At 44.0% G+C, this 20352-nt stretch overlaps 1 protein-coding gene across 2 annotated transcripts in view; it reads left to right on the top strand.

Annotated features, from left to right (window-relative positions):
- The window catches only part of LOC139232473 (prostaglandin G/H synthase 1-like), a 101510-nt gene that overhangs the window by 66467 nt on the left and 14691 nt on the right, over positions 1-20352 (top strand). For both annotated transcript variants that reach the window (XM_070862720.1, XM_070862721.1), the window contains 2 exons: positions 10581-10827; positions 16889-17175. In XM_070862720.1, coding sequence (XP_070718821.1) covers positions 10581-10827; positions 16889-17175 — 534 coding nt within the window. The remainder of the gene's footprint in view (positions 1-10580; positions 10828-16888; positions 17176-20352) is intronic.

The following is a 20352-nucleotide window of genomic DNA, read 5'->3' as shown; positions in this document are numbered from 1 at the left end:
ACATCTTCCTTGACTGTTCGGTACAATATTCCGGCATCTGGATGCCTGAAATATTGATCAGAACAGGCACAATTTCATGTTTAACATTATCATACAATAATTCCCCTTCGTTGTACATTGCAATCCCATTTTCTGGTCCCTTAGTAGTTATGGGACAAGGCAGTTCTTCGGGCAATGTAGTGATTCTTATGGGGCGCGGTGTCGGAGGGGGTGAGAAACATACATACAATTATATTGCAGCCGCCCCCGCCTCCTCGTAATACCCACACAGCCCCATTCCCTTCTTGCGGATGACTGATTGCTGGGATTGTCCCGGAGGCGCGCAAATTATGCCGAAAGTACATTCATCAGGCCCTTTGACATCCCTCCGTTTAATGCATCTGCTCCTTATACCCGTGGAGCACTGTACACATACTCTTATTCTTATTAGGATTCTTATTAGGATTCACTTGTAACCATGCATTAAAATAAGTCCTGTCCTTGCTCCAGTCCTTGGCTGCTGGGATGCACATTCCGTCCGTTAAATTAAACAAGACTCCATAGTTCATATAGTTGTTTATTTCCAGCGTGCTCTGCTGTCCGTCGGTGTTGCCCAGGGTACGTGCATGTCGCACGGCTATCCATATTACGAGTAGCGCCGTTCGTATTCCCATTCCGGTAAGTATTATCTGTAATTTTAAACAGACGGCCTGGTCGTCACCAGGGGTTAAGTTTTTTGCTCTACGAGAGTCCCTGTCACCCTGCAAAATCAGAAGCACAAGGTTATAATCGAACCATTTCGAGCTGAATCTGTAGGGCGTGCGCCCGTGTCTTTACTCACTTAAATATTACCCAAACTCCTATTATGACCAAGGCCAAAGCTATTCCTCCAAACATCGCTGTCTGCTTTACCGTTAGGTTGGGTTTGTGGACTACACCTACCCAACGTGGGGTACATTGGCTCTATTGCCAGAGGTGATGGTGCTATGGCTGCGCACTGCACTATCCGTCTAGTCCCGTTATCTCTTCCAGCCTGTTTATCTTAGCTTTTAACTCTTCAATTTGTTTTATTGAATATCTATTTCTTTATTTCTTTATTGTATCAGGCAAGTATTATTACATAAGCTAGTTCTGTTTTTATTTTTGTTTCCTCTGTTAGGTGAGTCTTTTTTTTTCCCTATTAAGAAATCCAAATTAATAATGTTCAGTATAAAACGGCTGTCAATGGAAAGGGTTAACTCCTTTCCAGGTTTGTAAGAAGACCTGATGTCATTACGTGACTTCACGTAATCATCTGAAAAAAAAAGTCTTTGTGCCTTCAAAACTGGCTTCGAAATTAGGAATCCGTTAAACAGCATAAATCATTAGAGTAAACTCCAATGTTTTCTTAACTTCTAATTCAAGTACTTGCCAAAGAATTTTTTTTTTTTAAATTGTTTTAAAACAAGACCACACATACAATAGCAATTTTGTTTACTGAAATTCAATTCTGTTTTTTTTTATTTCTCTCTTTCTCCTCGTTATCTTCAAAACCCTCCTGCTTGTTTAGACTGTTCGGGACATTTTGGAAATCTTTTCAAACTGCATTGAAACTTTTTCATAATTGAAAATTCGAATCCATGTAGAGTGTTTTTTTACTTATTCCAATTTTTTTTTCCTCTTCTAATTAAACCAATATCTTTTTCACAGCAAACATCAACTAGTATTTAGTAAGTTATGTCTTTTTCCATTTAGTCTGTTACATCTTTTTTTTTCTTTCTTCAAATTAGGTTTTGTATTTTACACGGAGGGTTCGTAACTCCATAAAGTTGTTAATTTAAAATAATTTGTTTACTTTCAAAGTGGCGTCTTTATCTTTTTCTTTTTCTCCATAACTGGAATGGAGTCCAGCTTTTGAGTGCTGCCTTTCGTTATCTCAAAATGCTCCAGTTTCAAAGTCGTTACTAAAGCTTGCTGTTTTTTAACATTTTCCAAAAGTTCCTTTTACACCTTCGCAGATAGCTCGCCACTTGCCCAGGAGTTTGACCTGATCAGATTTAATTTAATCTTTCTCTTTTTTTTAAAATCCACCTCAGTATTTCCTGTGCCTTCTCTGAATATCTCAAAATCCCTATTCAAACGTTGTAATTTCAATCTTTATTTAAAACTTTTTTTTTTAGAAGCTCTCTTTTTTTTAAAGCATTCTTTATCTCATTCCGAGACTAAATTTATGTCTTTCAACCCAATCAATCATTGCATGTTTTCTTTCGGCAAGTAAGTGAGCATGTCAAATAAATATTTTGCTCAACAAACCTATTCTTTATTTGTTTATTTTCCTAGCTCCGTAACTTATCATCCGAATAAATCCACACCTGCGTTTCTAACTTAAATGTCTTAAAACTTCCCACATACAGGACAACATTACAAAGGGTTTAAAAAAAGACTTTCACTCTGTTTCTAAAATAAACAGACACTTGCATTCCTCTTCCAACCAGGCTTTCGGAACATGAAAACATAAAAAATTCATTCTGCAGTCAAAAATCACACAGACACTTCTCACTCAACGATTTACAACAGTCTCTCTTCTTGTTTTGGCCGGCTCTATTTTTGGATCCATGACCTTTCAGGGAATTCGTAGTTTTATCTAAATAATTCCTCACATAACTAATTCCTGAGGATTCCACCCTGCTTTAATCATATTTTCAATAAGCTTCTTTTGTTTTTCCGCCAGGTGGCGGGTAAGCGACCCTTCTGGTCCCCACTCGAGTTTACTTGTTTTCATGGCCATTCCTGGGTAGGACTACTACCGTTAGGAATCTACTCTCAGAGGTCCGCTTTCTTTCTAGCGCGACTTGTAGTAAACTGTCTCTTGGCTACTGTCAGGTCACAAGTTCTGCTGTTGCACAAACTTATACAATTCTTAAAAACGCGTTTAAGCAATTCCCGCAGTGCTCTACGTATCCTTAACGACTACCTACCACCGCTCAGCCCGTTGGTCCGACCCTGTTCACAGGTTTGGATTCCGTTAGCCGCTGTACACCGCTTGGTTCTATCCCGGGGTATTTCAAATTACACTACTGAGTCCGGAAGATGTCTCTCGGTATCACGATCCCACGGTCTAAGTGTGTTCCCTACGCCTACTTGGTTCCTGGCCGTCACGTGGGACAAAAGTCCTCTTAATTCAGGCTCAGGCTAGGCGTTTGAGATATTAGACCGTCTCCTCATGTCGATCAACCAGCTTCCACCTTCCGCACCCTTTATTGCATTTTATACTCACCCGGGTTTTTTTTTCCCAAGGGCGTCCAGCGACTCCGGGAAATCCCGTCGACTACGCCATTGTTAGCGTTAGTGTTTTCTTAGAAGAATCACTCAACACTCAGGGTCGGTTCCAATGCTGAAGCAGCTTTTATTACGCTCAGCGGGAAGGAAAAACTCAGGACCGTATCCAGGTTTCTCTTCACAGAACAAAGGATTACATGCACCTTTATATGTTTCACAACAGTTACAAAACATTTTACTACAGCTACACAGCCCATCACGGCTGGACACAAGCCAATCACAATGATTATAGATTACATATAGGTTATTTTAACCCAATAGAATTCCCCTTATGTCTCAGGAACCATGTGTTCGTCTTTTGTCAGCTTGGGCTGATTGATGGCTTTATAGGTTCTCTCCCTAGTTCTTTCATCTGGGAGAAATAATTGGTATATAGCCTTGTTTACAGCAAATGGTTTCCCTCTTATCTTTCTTCCTGAAATAATTGGTTTCATGGCCTTGTTCACAGGAGATGGTTTCCTTCTTATCTCTGTCTTCCCAGGCATTCCTACAGTGGGCCTCACAGGGTTATTGCTCGGTCAGTGAACGTTCAACAGTTCACAGTTTGACTACCTGATTTCCCATAATGCCTGGGCAGCCATTTTATGTGTGTGTCCATTTAAGCTTATGTGAGTTCTAAATATCCAGCAGGTGCCTAATGCCTAAGTCTATATATATCTTTCGACTCTCTACAACACATGGCATCAGCTGAAAGCAGCTTCAAAATTCCTGTGTCACTGGGTTCCTGAGTTTGGAAGCACTTGAGAGGGAAAATTAGAAGAATATGTTTTTCCGCAGGGCACTTCCGTGGACAGGTGTTGGTTGCTTGGTGGGATTTGATACTTTCACAAACAAAATGCATATAAATCGACTCATTCCAGATTAAAACATGCTTAATTTGGCCCATTATAACCAGCACGGACACAATGGGCCGAATGGCCTCCTGTGTCGTAATTTTTCTATGATTCTATAGGGCTAAAAATTAAATTTTTGGTCACAGCGGTATTTTACCGCCAAAAGTACCGCTATGACTCCGCTACCGCTCCGAGGCCTAACATTCGGGATAAAAGGCGGCCAGCGGTAAAAATCGTTGTTGCACGAGGATTCTTGGCGCAAACCACGAGTTTTGTGCATCTTTTCTCCGGGGCCGTTACCGCTGCGAGTTGGGCCGAGGGAAGGGGGGCAAACACCAAAAATAAATTGCAAAAAGCAAAATATAAAAAAAATCACAAAACATTCACAAGACACTTAACTATCGAATCACTGCAAAAGAATTAAAAAATAAAAACTTTAACTTACCTTTTTTGCAGGTCTTCATCCTTACCGCTGTTCCAGGGGCTGCAATGCAGGTTTTTCCCGGGCGTTTTTTCTCGTCCTATTTAGGGGCGTGCTGCGAGCCAAATATCGGCCGAACGCACTCTTTCGAGTCTTGCACGCCGGCGGTCTGCTCCCCAGCGGTATTTAAAAACCGCCGGCGAAAGACTTCACCGAATATCCCGATCCTTCGTTTTTCACCAAAAATGGCGAAATATCGTCAAAAAACCGGGCGCGAGGTTTCACCGGGAATATTGGGGGCGATTTTCAGTTTGCACACACTGGAGGCGGGCAGTGGGCGGTGCCATGCTCCAGCCACACGACGCAGTCAGCCGGAGGCCCAATCAATATTAGTCGGGCTTCACTGACATTGAATCCGGGAGCTGCCAGCACTAATCGCACTCTTCATAGCCAGCTCGCCATTTGGGTGAGCCAGACATCTGGCGGGCTGCGCAGCAGTAGTATCAGGATTGAAAGGGAGCAGTGGTTTATAATGGCAGAGTATGTTGAATCTGCAGATCTGCTACCAGCTGTCGCTTAATGCAGCTGAGGATGCTTCTAAATACTGCTGGGAATCACTGGCTCCCAACTTGTAACGGCCATAATCTGTGGACAGATTAAGGAGCTGGCAGCAACAACAGAGAGAGAGAGAGAAGATAGCGCCAAGGCTCTTAACAAAGTCATTTTACCCAGATTTTCTTGTATTAATGAGACCCCCACCTATTTCCAGTGGCAGCTGCAGCTTCCTAAATTAAAGTCAGCCTGAAATTAGGCAGACAACCTTCGATAATGTCATGTATCTCACATTACTGTATATAACTATATTTTACCATGCTATACATGAATGTAACTGGATATAACCTGTAACAATAAGTATACCTTACCACCAGGGGTGCACTTGCAGGAGACATTAAATACCTGTCCCACTGACTTATATAAAGGGAGGTCTCAGGCAAGTGCAGCACTGGAGAGCTGGAATTAAAGGTGCAGGTCCTGAGTGAACTTGACTTCAGCATGTGTCTTGTGTGAGTCAGTACATTAGAGTCAGGACTTAACAGATAAGTCAACGGGTCAATCCTCCACATGATGTCGATCCTCACATTGTACAGTGTACGAAGCTAGTGACAGAGGTCAGAGTGGGATTGGGAAGGAGAGTTAAGTGACGAGCTACAGGTAGCCGACGGCCACCCTCACGACGAAGGATTTCAGCAAAGCGATCTGCATTTAGCAAGAAATATAAAAACAGATTGCAAGAGCTTCTACAAATATGTAAAAAGGAAGAGAGTAGCAAAAGCAAGTGTTGGTCCCTTAGAGGCTGAGACAGGAGAAAATATATAGGAGAACAAGGAAATAGCAGAATTTAAACAAATATTTTGTATCTGTCTTCACAAAAATAGTGGGGAACCAGGGGGCTAGTAAGGGTGAGGAACTTAAAGTAATTAATATCAGTAGAGAAAAAATATTTGAGAAATTAATGGGACTAAAAGTCAACAAATCTCCTGGCCCTGACGGCCTACATCCTCAGGTTCGAAAAGAGGTGGCTGCAGAGATAGTGGGTACATTGGTGGTGATCTTCCATAATTCCCCAGATTCAGGAATAGTCCCAGTGGAACGGAAGGTAGCAAATGTAACCCCGCTATTCAAGAAAAGGGGGAGAGAGAAAGCAGGGAACTACAGGCCAGTTAGCCTGACATCAGTTGTTAGGAAAATGCTAGAATCCATTATTAAGGAAGTGGGAACAGGGCACATACAAAATCATAATATGATTAGGCAGAGTCAACATGGTTTTATGAATGGGAAATTGTCTTTGACAAATTTATTAGCGTTTCTTGAGGATGGAAATAGCAGGATAGATCAAGGGGAACCAGTGGGTGTAGTATATTTGGATTTTCAAAAGGCATTCGATAAGGTGCCATATAAAAGGTTATTACACAAGATAAGGGCTCATGGGATTGGTGGTAATATATTAGCATGTATAGAGGATTGGTTAATGGACAGAAAACAGAGAGTCGGGATAAATGGTTCATTTTCCTGTTAGCGGGCTGTAACTAGTGGGGTACCGCAAGGATCAGTGCTGGGGCCTCAGCTATTTACAATCCATATTAATGACTTGGATGAAGGAACCGAATGTAATGTATCCAAGTTTGCTGACGATACAAAGCTAGGTGGGAAAGTAGGCTGTGAGCTGGACACAAAGAGCCTGCAAAGGGATATAGACAGGTTAAGTGAGTGGGCAATAAGGTGGCAGATGGAGTATAATGTGGGGAAATATGAAGTTATTCACTTTGGTAGGAAGAATAGAAAAACAGAATATTTTTTAAATGGTGAGAAAGAATTAAATGTTGGTGTTCAGAGAGATTTAGGTGTCCCTCGTACAGGTAACACAGAGTTAGCATGCAGGTACAGCAAGCAATTAGGAAGGCAAATGGCATGTTGTCCTTTATTGCTGGGGGTTGGAGTATAAGAGTAAGGAAGTCTTGCTGCTATTGTACCAGGCCTTGGTGAGACTACACCTGGAGTACTGTGCACAGTTTGGGTCTCCTTATCTAAGGAAGGATATGCTTGCCTTCGAGGGGGTGCAACAAAGGTTCACTGGATTGATTCCTGGGATGAGAGGGTTGTTCTATGAGGAGAGATTGTGTAGATTGGGCCTATACTCTCTGAAGTTTAGAAAAATGAGAGGTGATCTCATTGAAACATATGATTCTGAGGTTAACTGACAGAGTAAATGCTGAGAAATTGTTTCCCCCTGGCTGGAGAATCTCATCTCAGGATAAAGGGCTGGCCTTTTAAGTCTGACATGAGGAAGAATTTCTTCACTCAGAGGGTTGTGAATCTTTGGAATTTTGTGCCCCAAAGGGCAGTGGTGCTCAGTCGTTGAGTATTTTCAAGGCCGAGATAGATAGATTCTTGGACTCTAAAGGGGTCAAGGGGAGATCGGGCAGGAAAGTGGAGTAAAGGTCGAAGATCATCTGTGACCTTATTGAATGGCGGAGCAGGTTCGAGGGGCCGTAAGGCCTACTCCTGCTCCTAATCCTTATGTTCTTATTTGGTTTCCCCAACTCCATTCCTCAGTGATGCTCCAGGTCTCAGAGGAAGTCGGAGCATTCAGCATGTGTGGTGTCTGTAACCCAGTCAGCACAATCGAGTTTATTAACACAAGTGCTAGGATTTGTCCTGCAAGGTAACTATGGTAACCCTAGCAGTGAACATGCTTTATGCCAAAAAAAATGTTTAATTTCCTGATATTAATCACCCACCCTGATAAGTGTACACACAAACATGCCAGATTTTTTATTTTATTTTGGAATATGTTTAGGATCAGCTTTCCTCTTTGTTTTCCTCCTTATTAACAAACTGCCGTGGAAATCTCAGGAATGGTTGGCCTTGAAACGGGATTTCTGAGAATACGATTTTGTTGGCAGCAACAAGTTGTTAGCATGTGCACCACTAGCACTGCATGAACTAATACAGTGAATGCACTTTTAAGATATCTTGCAGTCTGTCATGTTTGTAATTACAATGTAACACCACTGCATTACTGTATGCACTCAAACAAGACGCCTCTTCAGTCCCCACAACTAACAATGCCCCTAAAATATTGTTTGTTACTAATAACTTTGCATAGATGTTTCGATATCTGAATCAATGGGCTTGGAGGTATTAAAATGTATTATTTTTCAATCGGAGCTTCAGATAATTGCCAGTAACATAGATATACTTCACTTCAAATCTGCATGTTTTGGCTGAAAAACTCAGTCTGTGAAACATATTTGAACGTATATGTTATGTCTGGAATTACCATTGAATAACTCCACGAGGTCTTGTACTGTGAGTAAGAGCTGTGTGACTTCAGTCCATTTAATACGACTGTAGAGTGAGGGGCAGCATGGCTGACCGCCTTTTATATGCCCTGCTCACCTGGGCAGGTAACCCCTGGGGCCTCCAACAGCAGCGCCCCCAGGTGGTACATTGTACATAGTTACATAGTGAATACAAAGAGTTTGCATACATGACAGTATAAGGGCTAAAATCACGTTCTAAACACATCATTGAGGTTTAAAGAAAACATTAAATGCTCCAAATCCAGGTTAATATAACGATAGTGAACTGAACTGTTCGCCGAGAGAGAGAGAGAGAGAGAGAGAGAGCGAGAGAGAGAGCGTGATTAGGCCTCAGTGAATCTGGATCCTGGTGATTGAAGTGCACAACAGTGCAGCAATAACAAGTGAATAAAATGGCTGGTGCTGTTTTGAGGTGGGCATGCATGTGTGTGTGTTACACTGACAAAGGCCCTTCAGGATCATTGAACAATCGCTAATAGATTCTGATAATAAAAACATCATAATGTAGGAGCAAACATATTGCAATATATTGTGTTAGAATATGTCTTCTCAACTGCAAAATAACATTGGTCAAAACATACAACTTCAACTTTCAACAAGGGGACATAAGCGAAGCGGTCGAGGATCGAACGTCCGTTACACACCCCATCCAATCCTTCTGCAGTTTGGGCATAAAATGTGGTGAAATGTTCCATTTTACAGCACAGCCATGGTGACGGTGGTGCTTTTGGCCAATTTGCCAGCCCTGTGTCCCTCTACAACTCGTCCTTTCAATCGCTATCTAGGCGACCTCGCTGATAATTGTGTAATTTCCAACGTCAATTTAATATTCATTATTTGACGCAGTGATGCTTACTGTATGAAAAGGTGGTCTGTCCCTCCACTACCCAACCCAGCCCAGGCAAGGCCACGTTCCCAACACCAGCAATACCAGTGGCTTTCAAACTTTGTGGCGTGGTTGCATTTCAATGCATTGTGTTGTGTCTGTAAATAAACAGACTAACTGAAACAGGAGTAATGTAACTTACTGTGTCCTTTATAGCAACATCCAAAATGGTGACCCAAAACCAGCATAAACCAGCTTGTTCACAGCAGTGTGTGAATAGCTCCCGCAGGGTCCTAATGCCTGTCTAGTGATGGTCAATGTAACAAACAAAAAGAGTATGAACACAACATATATCCCCCCTCTGAAAACACAATCTATGAACAAAGTCCTTGAGATAGCCAGGCCATGTTCTGATACACTGAGACCAACCGGCATGGAGCTTGCGGTGTTTGATTAAGGTTTTCAGTTGGGAAACAGAACGGTTCCATTCTGCTGGTCTGTTGGCCTGTGAGTTGGGATCAGTCTACGAGCATTCCATCGAGTTCCATCATTGAGCTCGTAGGTGTGAGGGCTGAACTAGGTGCAGGAGTAGGCCATTCTGCCCTTCGAGCCTGCGCCACCATTCAATATGATCATGGCTGATCATTCACCTCAGCACCCCATTCCTGCTTTCTCTCCATACCCCGATCCCTTTAGCCGTAAGGGCCACATCTAACTCTCTTTGGATCAAATATATTTGATCCAAAGACACTTATGAGCTTACTACAAATGCAATCCAATTATAAAATTTTACAGTTATTTAAGACTGAAACATCTGGTTCTCAGAAGTGAAACCGTCTAGGTGTTGCATGACATGACTTTAATCATCAGGCAGCGATTAAACAAGCAGGCCCTCTGCAACCCAGCAATCCCACTTTTACCCTTTGGGGATTATTTTAGAAAATGTTATAATGTATCAAATATTTCCAGTAAATACGATAAAATTTGACTGAAAATGCTTATTTCCTTTTCCAAGTATCAAATATCCCTTCAAGATAGCACACTCCTGGAACCCACACTGCAGAATATGCATCAGACAATGTCATTGTCAGTCCCACCGCCTTCAAAACCGTTCAAGACGCCATGTATTTCATACGTCGAAATTTGTTCTTGGTTTTATTTTTAGTCGACAGCGGGTATAGATGCAGTGTGCTGCTAATATCGCTGAAATACCTTATTGTCTTGCTTTTTGTTTTTATTAAAGTGTCATTGAAGAGTTAAAAATCAACTAGGTAAAGGAATAAAAGGGAAAAGTTTAATTATTTGATTTGCACATTAAGGTACTGGATGGAGGGGTCTTTCCTCCCTCAGTGAAGGATGCACCCATCGAAATGAAATATCCAAGCACTTTACCAGAGGGAAAACGCCTTGCCATTGGCCACGATACATTTGGCTTGATACCTGGACTGATGATGTATGCTACCATTTGGCTTCGAGAACATAACCGAGTCTGTGATATCCTGAAAGAAGAGCATCCAACTTGGAGTGACGAACAGCTTTTCCAAACCACTAGGCTCATACTTACAGGTATAAAACTATCATTTTATCTCTCGCTTTAACAAATTGTACATGCATTGGTTTCCGTACCCAAAATCTGGGGCTCTGGTGTTATAATATCGGACTGCTTCCAGATAGCATTGTCTCTTAGATTGTTTTCTTAAAGGTGCTTCTCACTCAGAGGGTGGTGAATTTTTGGAGCTCAGTCCTTGGGCTGGATTTTGGGCTGCTTGGATTTCGGGGCGTTAATCGAGGCGGGACGTTAAAGTTAGCGCCTGAAAATTGATTGCGCCTCCGACTGCAAGTTTCAGCGAAAATGTCAGTTGGAGGAGCATTGGTGTTAAGTCAGGCATTACACAACGTACTTTGTGCGCCGAGCCGAAACTTTCGGCGGTAAAGAAGTTTAATTGTTGTTTAGTGCCCTGCAACATAACGTTGTATATTGTATGCGCTTATTTTGGTGGGGGGTTGTTTTTGTGACTTTGTTGCAGTAAAATTTCGGATTCATCATTTGCCATTAGGGCCTTGTGCATCATTCCAACATTCACCGGAGATGTGCCTTTATGGGGGCACATCGCGTGTCCAGGCTTAGCTCCATCCCTCAGTTTCCTCCATTTAGGAGCTGGTCCATTACGAGCTGGCGACATGCAACTCTTGGTCCAGCAGCATCTCCATGCTGCCTCCCCCGTGGGTGGTGTAGCTATCCAATGGGGGCCTCGCCAGGCTCCTCTTCATCGTCCTTCTCCTCCTGAGGTGGGCCTGCAATCCCCATTGACAATGCCTGGCCCCTCATGGTGGCTAAGCTGTGCAACATGCAGCACACCACAATGAATTTGGAAACCTGAAGAGGGGAGTATTGAAGGCTGCCTCCAGAGCGTTGCAGGCATCAGTCTGCCTGTAGGAGATAACATAGCTCTGTCAGCAATTCATTTTGGAATCGCAGCCTTCTCACACACTGTTCCTCAGAGAGCTGGAGGTTGGTGCCTGTAAACCCATGGGGGGGTTAAGCCCTCCTCCCGGGAAGTCTTCAGCCTCTCATCATCCATGGGCCGACATGGCCAAGAGTCCTTCCTCTAGCTTGACACCGCCAGGCAATAGCGCGGAGCATGATACGCTGGCGAACTAGTAATGCCCCTATTAAATGTTCTCACTGAGGTTGTAAGGACACTGTAATGTCAGATAAAAGTGAAGTTTGCACGCTGGAGCTTCACGCAGCATTATGTGAACAATCGTTGTAGTCAATATGACTTGCGATGGAGGATCCTCATCCCTCCATTTAAAAATGCTGCCAATACCACCTGCCGCACCCTGGGACCACCCGTTTCTTGAGGTGGGCGTTAAATGAGGCGTTAAGGCCGAATGTTCCATCCGGGGCACTAGCGCAGCGTTGCACGACAGTTGACATCATCATCACATGAAAAACGGAGGACAGGACGGTAAGTTTTTGCACCGGCGCAAACCAATAGCCGAATCTTCCGGCTGGGCGGTAAATCCTGGATGCCCGGCATAACGCCCAAAAACAGCATTTAACGCCCCACCAGATGCAAATGAGCCAAAAATCCAGAAGACAGAGATCGATAGATTGTTGGATATTAAGGGAATCAAGGGCTATGGAGATCGGGCAGGAAAGTGGAGTTGAGGTAGAAGATCAGCCAAGATTTTATTGAATGGCAGAGCAGGCTCAAGGAGCCGAATGGCCTACTCCTGCTGCTAATTCTCATGTTCTCAATGTCATCTTTGACATCACCAACAAGAAAACCTCTTCACAGTCTATGGTTCTTCGGATTTCAAGGGTCCTCTCATCTGATCTTGGGTTACCTGATTTGGTTGACTGCTGGGCACTTGTTTGTTGTTATCTTGGGGGCTGAAATTGCCCCATTTTTCACCTTCTGTTAGCGCCTCTGGGGGAAATAATGGGGTGCGAAACTGTTTTCACCTGGGTGTGGGGGGAGGTGTGGAGGGGGATGCTACCAGCTTCCACAAAATTGCCCGGGAGTTAGCACCGCTGGTGCCCCAGGCCGCCGCACAACTGCCGATGATGTCATCACTGTGTGCGTCAACCACTTTCCGCCTCACGGAGGAAATTGGCCCGTACTCTGCCAGGCTGCTGTGAGCGGTGTCAGCACCAGCCTCCTGGGTCCCAAACCAGGCCGACATCCGTTTGCAGGTTTGGCCGGCTCATCGGTCGGCCCGACTTCGGCCTCCGTTGCCTGGTGCGGGACACACCATTTGGGTGGCGGGTTGCGGCCTCAGCACCACGCCGCCCTGGTGGCCCAGTGAGGCCATCACAGGCCCGGCAGAGTGTGCAGTGGCCCCTCCCCTTTAATGGAGTTGGGAGGGGCCGTGGAAAGGCATCAGCGCTACGTGGAGCAGGAAGTCCTGCCCCGAGCCGGATACCACACCCAGTCGGGGCGCTGGGGAACTTCTCCCCCTTGGTCTTTCCCTCCTTCCATTTTTAAAATGTTTTTTTGAGCCTTGTTAAATGTGTTTCCTTGCCTATTTTCGCTCACTAGATGTAACTAATCTCTTTATACATTTTTGACTTTAGAAAATGAGATGGTGCTGTGGATTAGCACGCTGTCCTTTAAGAACTGTAACCTTGTCCCAAGAGGAATACAAGATTATCAGGAATGGATTGCAATCATGGATCTTAGGGGTCAAATTTCACCAGCGGCGTAGTTATCCATCGTACGCCGACCTTATGGGGCAAAAAACGCGCCGAAAATTTACCTTTCAATTTGGCCGCTCTTTCATCGCTCTGGTACGTGGCGTGGCGCTGCAGAGACTGCGGGATTGGAGCTTCAGCCGCGTTGCTCAGCGCAGCCGGCAGAGGGGTGGGGCTTGGGCCCAGCGTCTCCTCGAGTGCCGACAGGGGGACGCATGTCTGTTTCAGCTTGCGCGTGCGCATTTGAGCATGCACGCATGCACAATGTCCGTTTGAGCATGCGCATTGCGCGTTTCAGCGATGCGCAATGTGCGTTTCAACGTGCGCGTGCGCAATGTCCGTTTAACCGTGCACGCATGCGCAATGCGCATTTCAGCGTCATAGGTAATGGAGCAGGAAGCTTGTCAATCGGCCAATTAAAGGGAGAGCATCCTCAGTGCCTCAGCAGCATTGGCAATGGACCATATATAAAGGTAAGGTGTGAATAGTGATTTTTGTGTGGCTGAGGGAGTGAAAAGGAGTGCTGCATAGGTGGAAGAAAGGTGAGAACTGTGATGTTTGAACATTACCTGAGTGTAAGTCCAATAGACGAATGGCACAAGAGTATGCAACAAGAACAAAGAATTTCCTCCATGAGGAAGTGGAGAAATTAGTCACTGTCATTGAGGAGAAATGGCTGGAGCTGGATATCAGTAAGAGTGGTCCCACAAAAGTTCCACCCAAAGAAATGAGAAGATGATGGAACCTAGTTGCAGAAGAATTCTCCGCTGGGGTGAATACCGCAAGATTGGGAAGCCAGTGCAAAAAGAAATGGCAGGACGTTGGTCAAGTAGTGAGTGTAAGTAATATCTTCATCTTTAAATGGGATTGCAATTGTAAATATGACCATCTGTATATGTCCCACCCATCAGAAGCGCACCATGTGTGAAAAGTTATATTTTCATCTTTGCAGAAGAAATTGGCCCACAACAAAAGGGAAAGACTTAGAACAGGAGGAGGTCCTCCAAACCTGCATTAACTGTCACCCCTGGACCAGAGGGTTGCTGCCTTGCTGAGTCGCACCAGCAGAAAAAGAATCAGCTCTGCACAAGCTGGATCCACACGCGAGGATGAGGGCGAGTCATTAAAATGCATCGTCGCCCTTCAAATCAACCTGCTGACTGGCCTGCCACGTGTGAGATTACTCATGCCACCCATCCTGCCCCCTCCTGTGCTGCTAACCATTTGACTGTTCCGGTTTCTTTTGCAGAAGAAGAGGACAATCCTGAAGATTCTGAGGATCCACTAGAAGATCCCGATACGGGCACTCCAGACCAAGGCAGGGTGGGGGGAGGAGGGGTCCATGGAAATGTGTTCACAGGAGAATGCTGATCTCCATAGTACAGGGCATCACACTGCCAGAAACCTCCACGAGCTCCTCGGCAACATTCCATGGTTTCACACCTTCCGAGGTTGCGGGTCCCAGTGGGTGAAATACATGTTGGAACGCCTAGTACCTCACCGTCCCAGCCTGCGCCTCGCACTGGAGGGGTGCCACTAGGCAGACCCATGGCGAGGGGAAGGAGAAGCCGACCAGTCTTTCCTCAAATGCATCCTTCATCAGATGTTAATCAGGTTATGTAATTGGGTGAGGAGACCAATGCCCTCGAAAGATCACTCGTGGAGGCCATCAGTGGGGTGCGTGATGAGATGGCGACACTGTCGGGAGAAATATCAGCACTGAGATGTGAACTGAGGGCGGGCATTTCAGAGGGTGTGCAAACGATGGCAGAAACCATGAGGGAGCTAGCTGCTGCAATAAGGGCACAAAGGCCGGATACTCAAATGCCACTCCCACTTCAATCCACGCACCAGCCACCGGTGAGACCCAAGCCGGGCCCCCAACCCCCCAGCACCACCATCACCGACCCTATGAGGAAGTGCACTTTCCCCGAGATATGGGTGGGGGATGGGTGCAGCCTTTCTTTGTTGCTGTTGTTGTTGTTGAAGTGCATTGTAAACTTTCCAATAAAAGATATTTTGCATTAAGACTGAATCATGTTCCATTATCACCACACATTTAGGAACAACTGTAAAAAAAAAACATCCCTCACCCCTACAGTCATGTGTGCCTGCCGCCCCTAGCCCTGGCGGGCGGGCTAGCCGGTGCATTTTGTAGTCGGCAAGGCAGGACTGCTCTATTTTCAGTAGCTGATTTATCTTTCTTTTATTTTTGAAGATGTTGTGCTGATGCTGTGAAGGAGTTTAGTGCTTCAGAATCCTCTAACTCACTTTCCCCTGCCCCCCACCCTATCTCTGGCTTCCTGTGCTGATTTCTTAAATGTAGGTAAGGTTTTTTTGTGCTGACAAAAGTGGCCACATACACTGGCCTAAGTTAGTTTGGAGTAACTTTTAGATGGCCAAATTTGCTTCTATGGCCAAAACAGGCATAAGTGGCTGGTCACACCTCTTTTTGGAGAAACTAAAAAAAAAACTAACTAACTGACTTACACTGGAGCAAGTTAAATGGGGAAATTTGCGATTTTTAAGTTACTCCAAAAAAAGCTACTTCCTCCAAAACAAGCGGGGCAATTCCTGGGGAAATTTGAGCCCTTAGTCCTGTTACCTTTTGGTGTCAAAAAAATAAAACACACTCTGTGATGGCAGTGGCCTAGATATGAGTTGTAAGTGCTTTGAATAATTTAGTGGGTGGGGAAACAGAGATAATATTACAACAATAATAAAGGTGCAATGATATAGCACCTTTAACACAGGGTAACATCGTAAAGCTCTTCACAGAGGTGTAATCAATAACTGGACACCAAACCAAAGAAGAGAACATTAGGAGGGGTGACAAAAGGCTTGGTCAAAGAGAATGTTTTAAGAAGGGTCTTAAAAGAGGAGAGGGAGCTGGAGGGGTATCGGGAGAGACCCTGAAGGCACAACCATCAATGGTGGGGTTGAAAGGAGGGGGGTGGGAGAATGTACAACAGGCCAGGATCAAATGATCAGAGAGTTTGTAGAGGCTGCAGGGAAGAGGAAGTTGTAGAGATAAAGAACGTGATGGAGATGATGGATTTAAACAAGAGGATGCGAATTTTAAATTTAAGGCACGTTATCATGCGCTGGCTGTTATAACAAGAGATCTAAGGCAGCACAGGGATGAGTTCCGATGGGTCAAATCCCATCGTGGATTTTGCTGATATTCTGATAGGCTGCGAGTGCTGTGACTTCTTTTTCTACCCATTCGAACCAATGCCATTTGGATGCAAATGTAAAATCCAAAACCATATGCATGTCAAATTAGAAAACCAATCGAGCTCAATGCTGTTAAATTGCGTACAATTAATACTTTAATGTTGATGTTACAATATGAAGTGTTTGGAACCTGACTAAGTAAACCTACGATTTTGATTCTGTACAGCTGTCTATTTCTCTGCTTCACAGGCGAAACAATCAAAATAGTTATCGAGGACTATGTGCAACACCTGAGCGGCTATCATTTCAAGTTGTCGTTTAACCCCGAGCTTTTATTCACCGAGCACTTTCAGTACAGCAACCGGATTGCAGTCGAGTTTGACCACCTCTACCACTGGCATCCGCTAATGCCCGAATCCTTCATCGTAAAAGACCAAGAGTTCAGCTACAAAGACTTTCTTTTCAACACAGAAATCCTGCTGAATTTCGGAGTGGAGGCTTTAGTAGAATCATTTTCGAAACAGCATGCAGGACAGGTAAACATGTCTTTTTGTTAACAGTGACTGAAATAGAAGACACTTGACATGCACATATCCTGAACTGGATATATACTTTGACTCATTATGTAGATTAGTCAAAGCATAGCACAGAGCCTGAAACATTAGTAACTCGTGGTTCTCCATGGTACTGCACTTTAATGCTCCAGAGAAGATGTGTATTATACAGGTGAGACCCAGCATATCTCCAGGGCAACTACTTGTATGTTGGGCTGTCACCATGTTTGCAATTAACTAAATGGAAAACAAACATTAAAATTGTCATTTTGAGACAAACTAAAATAAAAAAAGGTACTAGGGTTAGATACATACAGATAATCAACATTCCAACAGCACAGAAATCTGTTCCTACGATTTATGCACAGTTTCATCATAAAGCCATAAAATTCTGACCACATCTCTGACAGGATATCCGCAATGTTTCTGCCTGTCGAGAGCAAAGGCACAAGATTATCAACAGTTGGATTTAGTGCCACAGGTTGTGCGCTGAAAACAGAGCAAGTGGATAACTGGCTGCAATTTATCCCTCACGACAGAACAATAATGTACGTTTTTGCAATGTAACCTCACCTAGACCAAAGAACACCCTGTGTGGACAGATTCAAATACATAGCCATTTTGTTCCATGAGTTTATCAAGGTGGATAAATTAACTGCGCAGGCAGCTGTTAACGGATATGATGTAATTGGGATTACGGAGACATGGCTCCAGGGTGAACAAGACTGGGAATTCAACATCCAGGGGTATTCAATATTAAGGAAGGATAGACAGAAAGGAAAAGGAGATGGGGTAGTGTTGCTGGTTAAAGAGGAGATTAACGCAATAGTAAGGAAGGACATTAGCTTGGATGATGTGGAATCTGGATGGGTAGAGCTGCGGAACATCAAAGGACAAAAAATACAAGTGGAAGTTGTGCACAGACCACCAAACAGTAGCAGTGAGGTTGGGGATGGCATCAAACAGGAAATAAAGATGCGTGCAATAAAGGTACAGCAGTTATCATGGGTGACTTTAATCTACATATAGATTGCGCTAACCAAACTGGTAGAAATACAGTGGAGGATTTCCTGGAGTGTATAAGGGATGGTTTTCTAAACCAATATGTCGAGGAACCAACTAGCGAGCTGGCCATCCTAGACTGGGTGTTGTGTAATGAGGGAGGATTAATTAGCAATCTTGTTGTGCGAGGCCCCTTGGGGAACAGTGACCATAATATGGTAGAATTCTTCATTAAGATGGAGAGTGACACAGTTAATTCAGAGACTAGGATCCTGAACTTAAAGAAGGGTAACTCCGATGGTATGAGACGTGAATTGGCTAGGATAGACTGGCGAATGATACTAAAAGGGTTAACAGTGGATAGGCAATGACAGACATTTAAAGATCGCATGGATGAACTTCAACAATTGTACATCCCTGTCTGGAGTAAAAATAAAACGGGGAAGGTGGCTCAACCGTGGCTAACAAGGGAAATTAGGGATAGTGTTAAATCCAAGGAAGAGGCATATAAACTGGTCAGAAAAGGCAGCAAACCTGAGGACTGGGAGAAATTTAGAATTCAGCAGATAAGGACAAAGGGTTTAATTAAGAGGGGGAAAATAGAGTATGAGAGTAAGCTTGCCGGGAACATAAAAACTGACTGCAAAAGCTTCGATAGATATGTGAAAAGAAAAAGATTAGTGAAGACAAATGTAGCTCCCTTGCAGTCAGAATCAGGTGAATTGATAATAGGGAACAAAGAAATGGCAGACCAATTGAACAAATACTTTGGTTCTGTCTTCACTAAGGAAGACACAAATAACCTTCCGGAAATACTAGGGGACCAAGGGTCTAGAGAGAAGGAGGAACTGAAGGAAATCCTTATTAGTCAGGAAATTATGTTAGGGAAATTGATGGGATTGAAGGCCGATAAATCCCCAGTGCCTGATAGTCTGCATCCCAGAGTACTTAAGGAAGTGGCCCTAGAAATAGTGGATGCATTGGTCATCATTTTCCAACATTCTATAGACTCTGGATCAGTTCCTATGGACTGGAGGGTAGCTAAGGTAATACCACTTTTTAAAAAAGGAGGGAGAGAGAAAATAGGGAATTATAGACCGGTTAGCCTGACATCAGGGAAACTGTTGGAATCAATTATTAAAGATGTAATAGCAGCGCATTTGGAAAGCAGTGACAGGATCAGTCCAAGTCAGCATGGCTTTATAAAAGAGGAATCATACTTGACAAATTTTCTAGAATTTTTTGAGGATGTAATTAGTAGAGTGGACAAGGGAGAACCAGTGGATGTGGTGTATTTGGACTTCAAAAGGCTTTTGACAAGGTCCCACACAAGAGATTAGTATGCAAAATTAAAGCACATGGTATTGGGGGTAATGTATTGACGTGGATAGAGAACTGGTTGGCAGACAGGAAGCAAAGAGTAGGAATAAATGGATCCTTTTCAGAATGGCAGGCAGTGACTCGTGGGGTACTGCAAGGTTTAGTGCTGGTACCCCAGCTATTTACAATATACATTAATGATTTAGACGAAGGAATTGAATGTAATATCTCCCAGTTTGCAGATGACACTAAGCTGAGTGGCAGTGAGAGCTGTGAAGAGGATGCTAAGAGGCTGCAGGGTGACTGGGACAGGTTAGGTGAGCGGGCAAATGCATGGCAGATGCAGTATAATGTAGATAAATGTGAGGTTGTCCAATTTGGTGGCAAAAACAGGAAGGCAGAATATTATCTGAATGGTGACAGATTAGGAAAAAGGGAAGTGCAATGAGACCTGGGTGTCATGGTACATCAGTCATTGAAACTTGGCATACAGGTACAGTAGGCGGTGAAGAAGGCAAATGGCATGTTGTCCTTCATAGCGAGAGGATTTGAGTATAGGAGCAGAGAGTTCTTACCGCAGTTGTACAGGGCCTTGGTGAGACCACACCTTGAATATTGTGTACAATTTTGGTCTCCTAATCTGAGGAAGGACATTCTTGCTATTGAGGGAGTGCAGCGAAGGTTCACCAGACTTATTCCTGGGATTGCAGGACTGACAAATGAAGAAAGGCTGGATCGACTAGGCTTATATTCACTGCAATTTAGAAGAATGCGAGGGGATCTCATAGAAACATATAAAATTCTGATGGGATTGGACAGGTTAGATGCAGGAAGAAT

The sequence above is a fragment of the Pristiophorus japonicus genome, chromosome 20 (genome assembly GCF_044704955.1).
Source record: "Pristiophorus japonicus isolate sPriJap1 chromosome 20, sPriJap1.hap1, whole genome shotgun sequence".
In the NCBI taxonomy this organism is placed as follows: domain Eukaryota; kingdom Metazoa; phylum Chordata; class Chondrichthyes; family Pristiophoridae; genus Pristiophorus; species Pristiophorus japonicus.
This window is presented reverse-complemented; position numbering and strand designations above follow the sequence as displayed.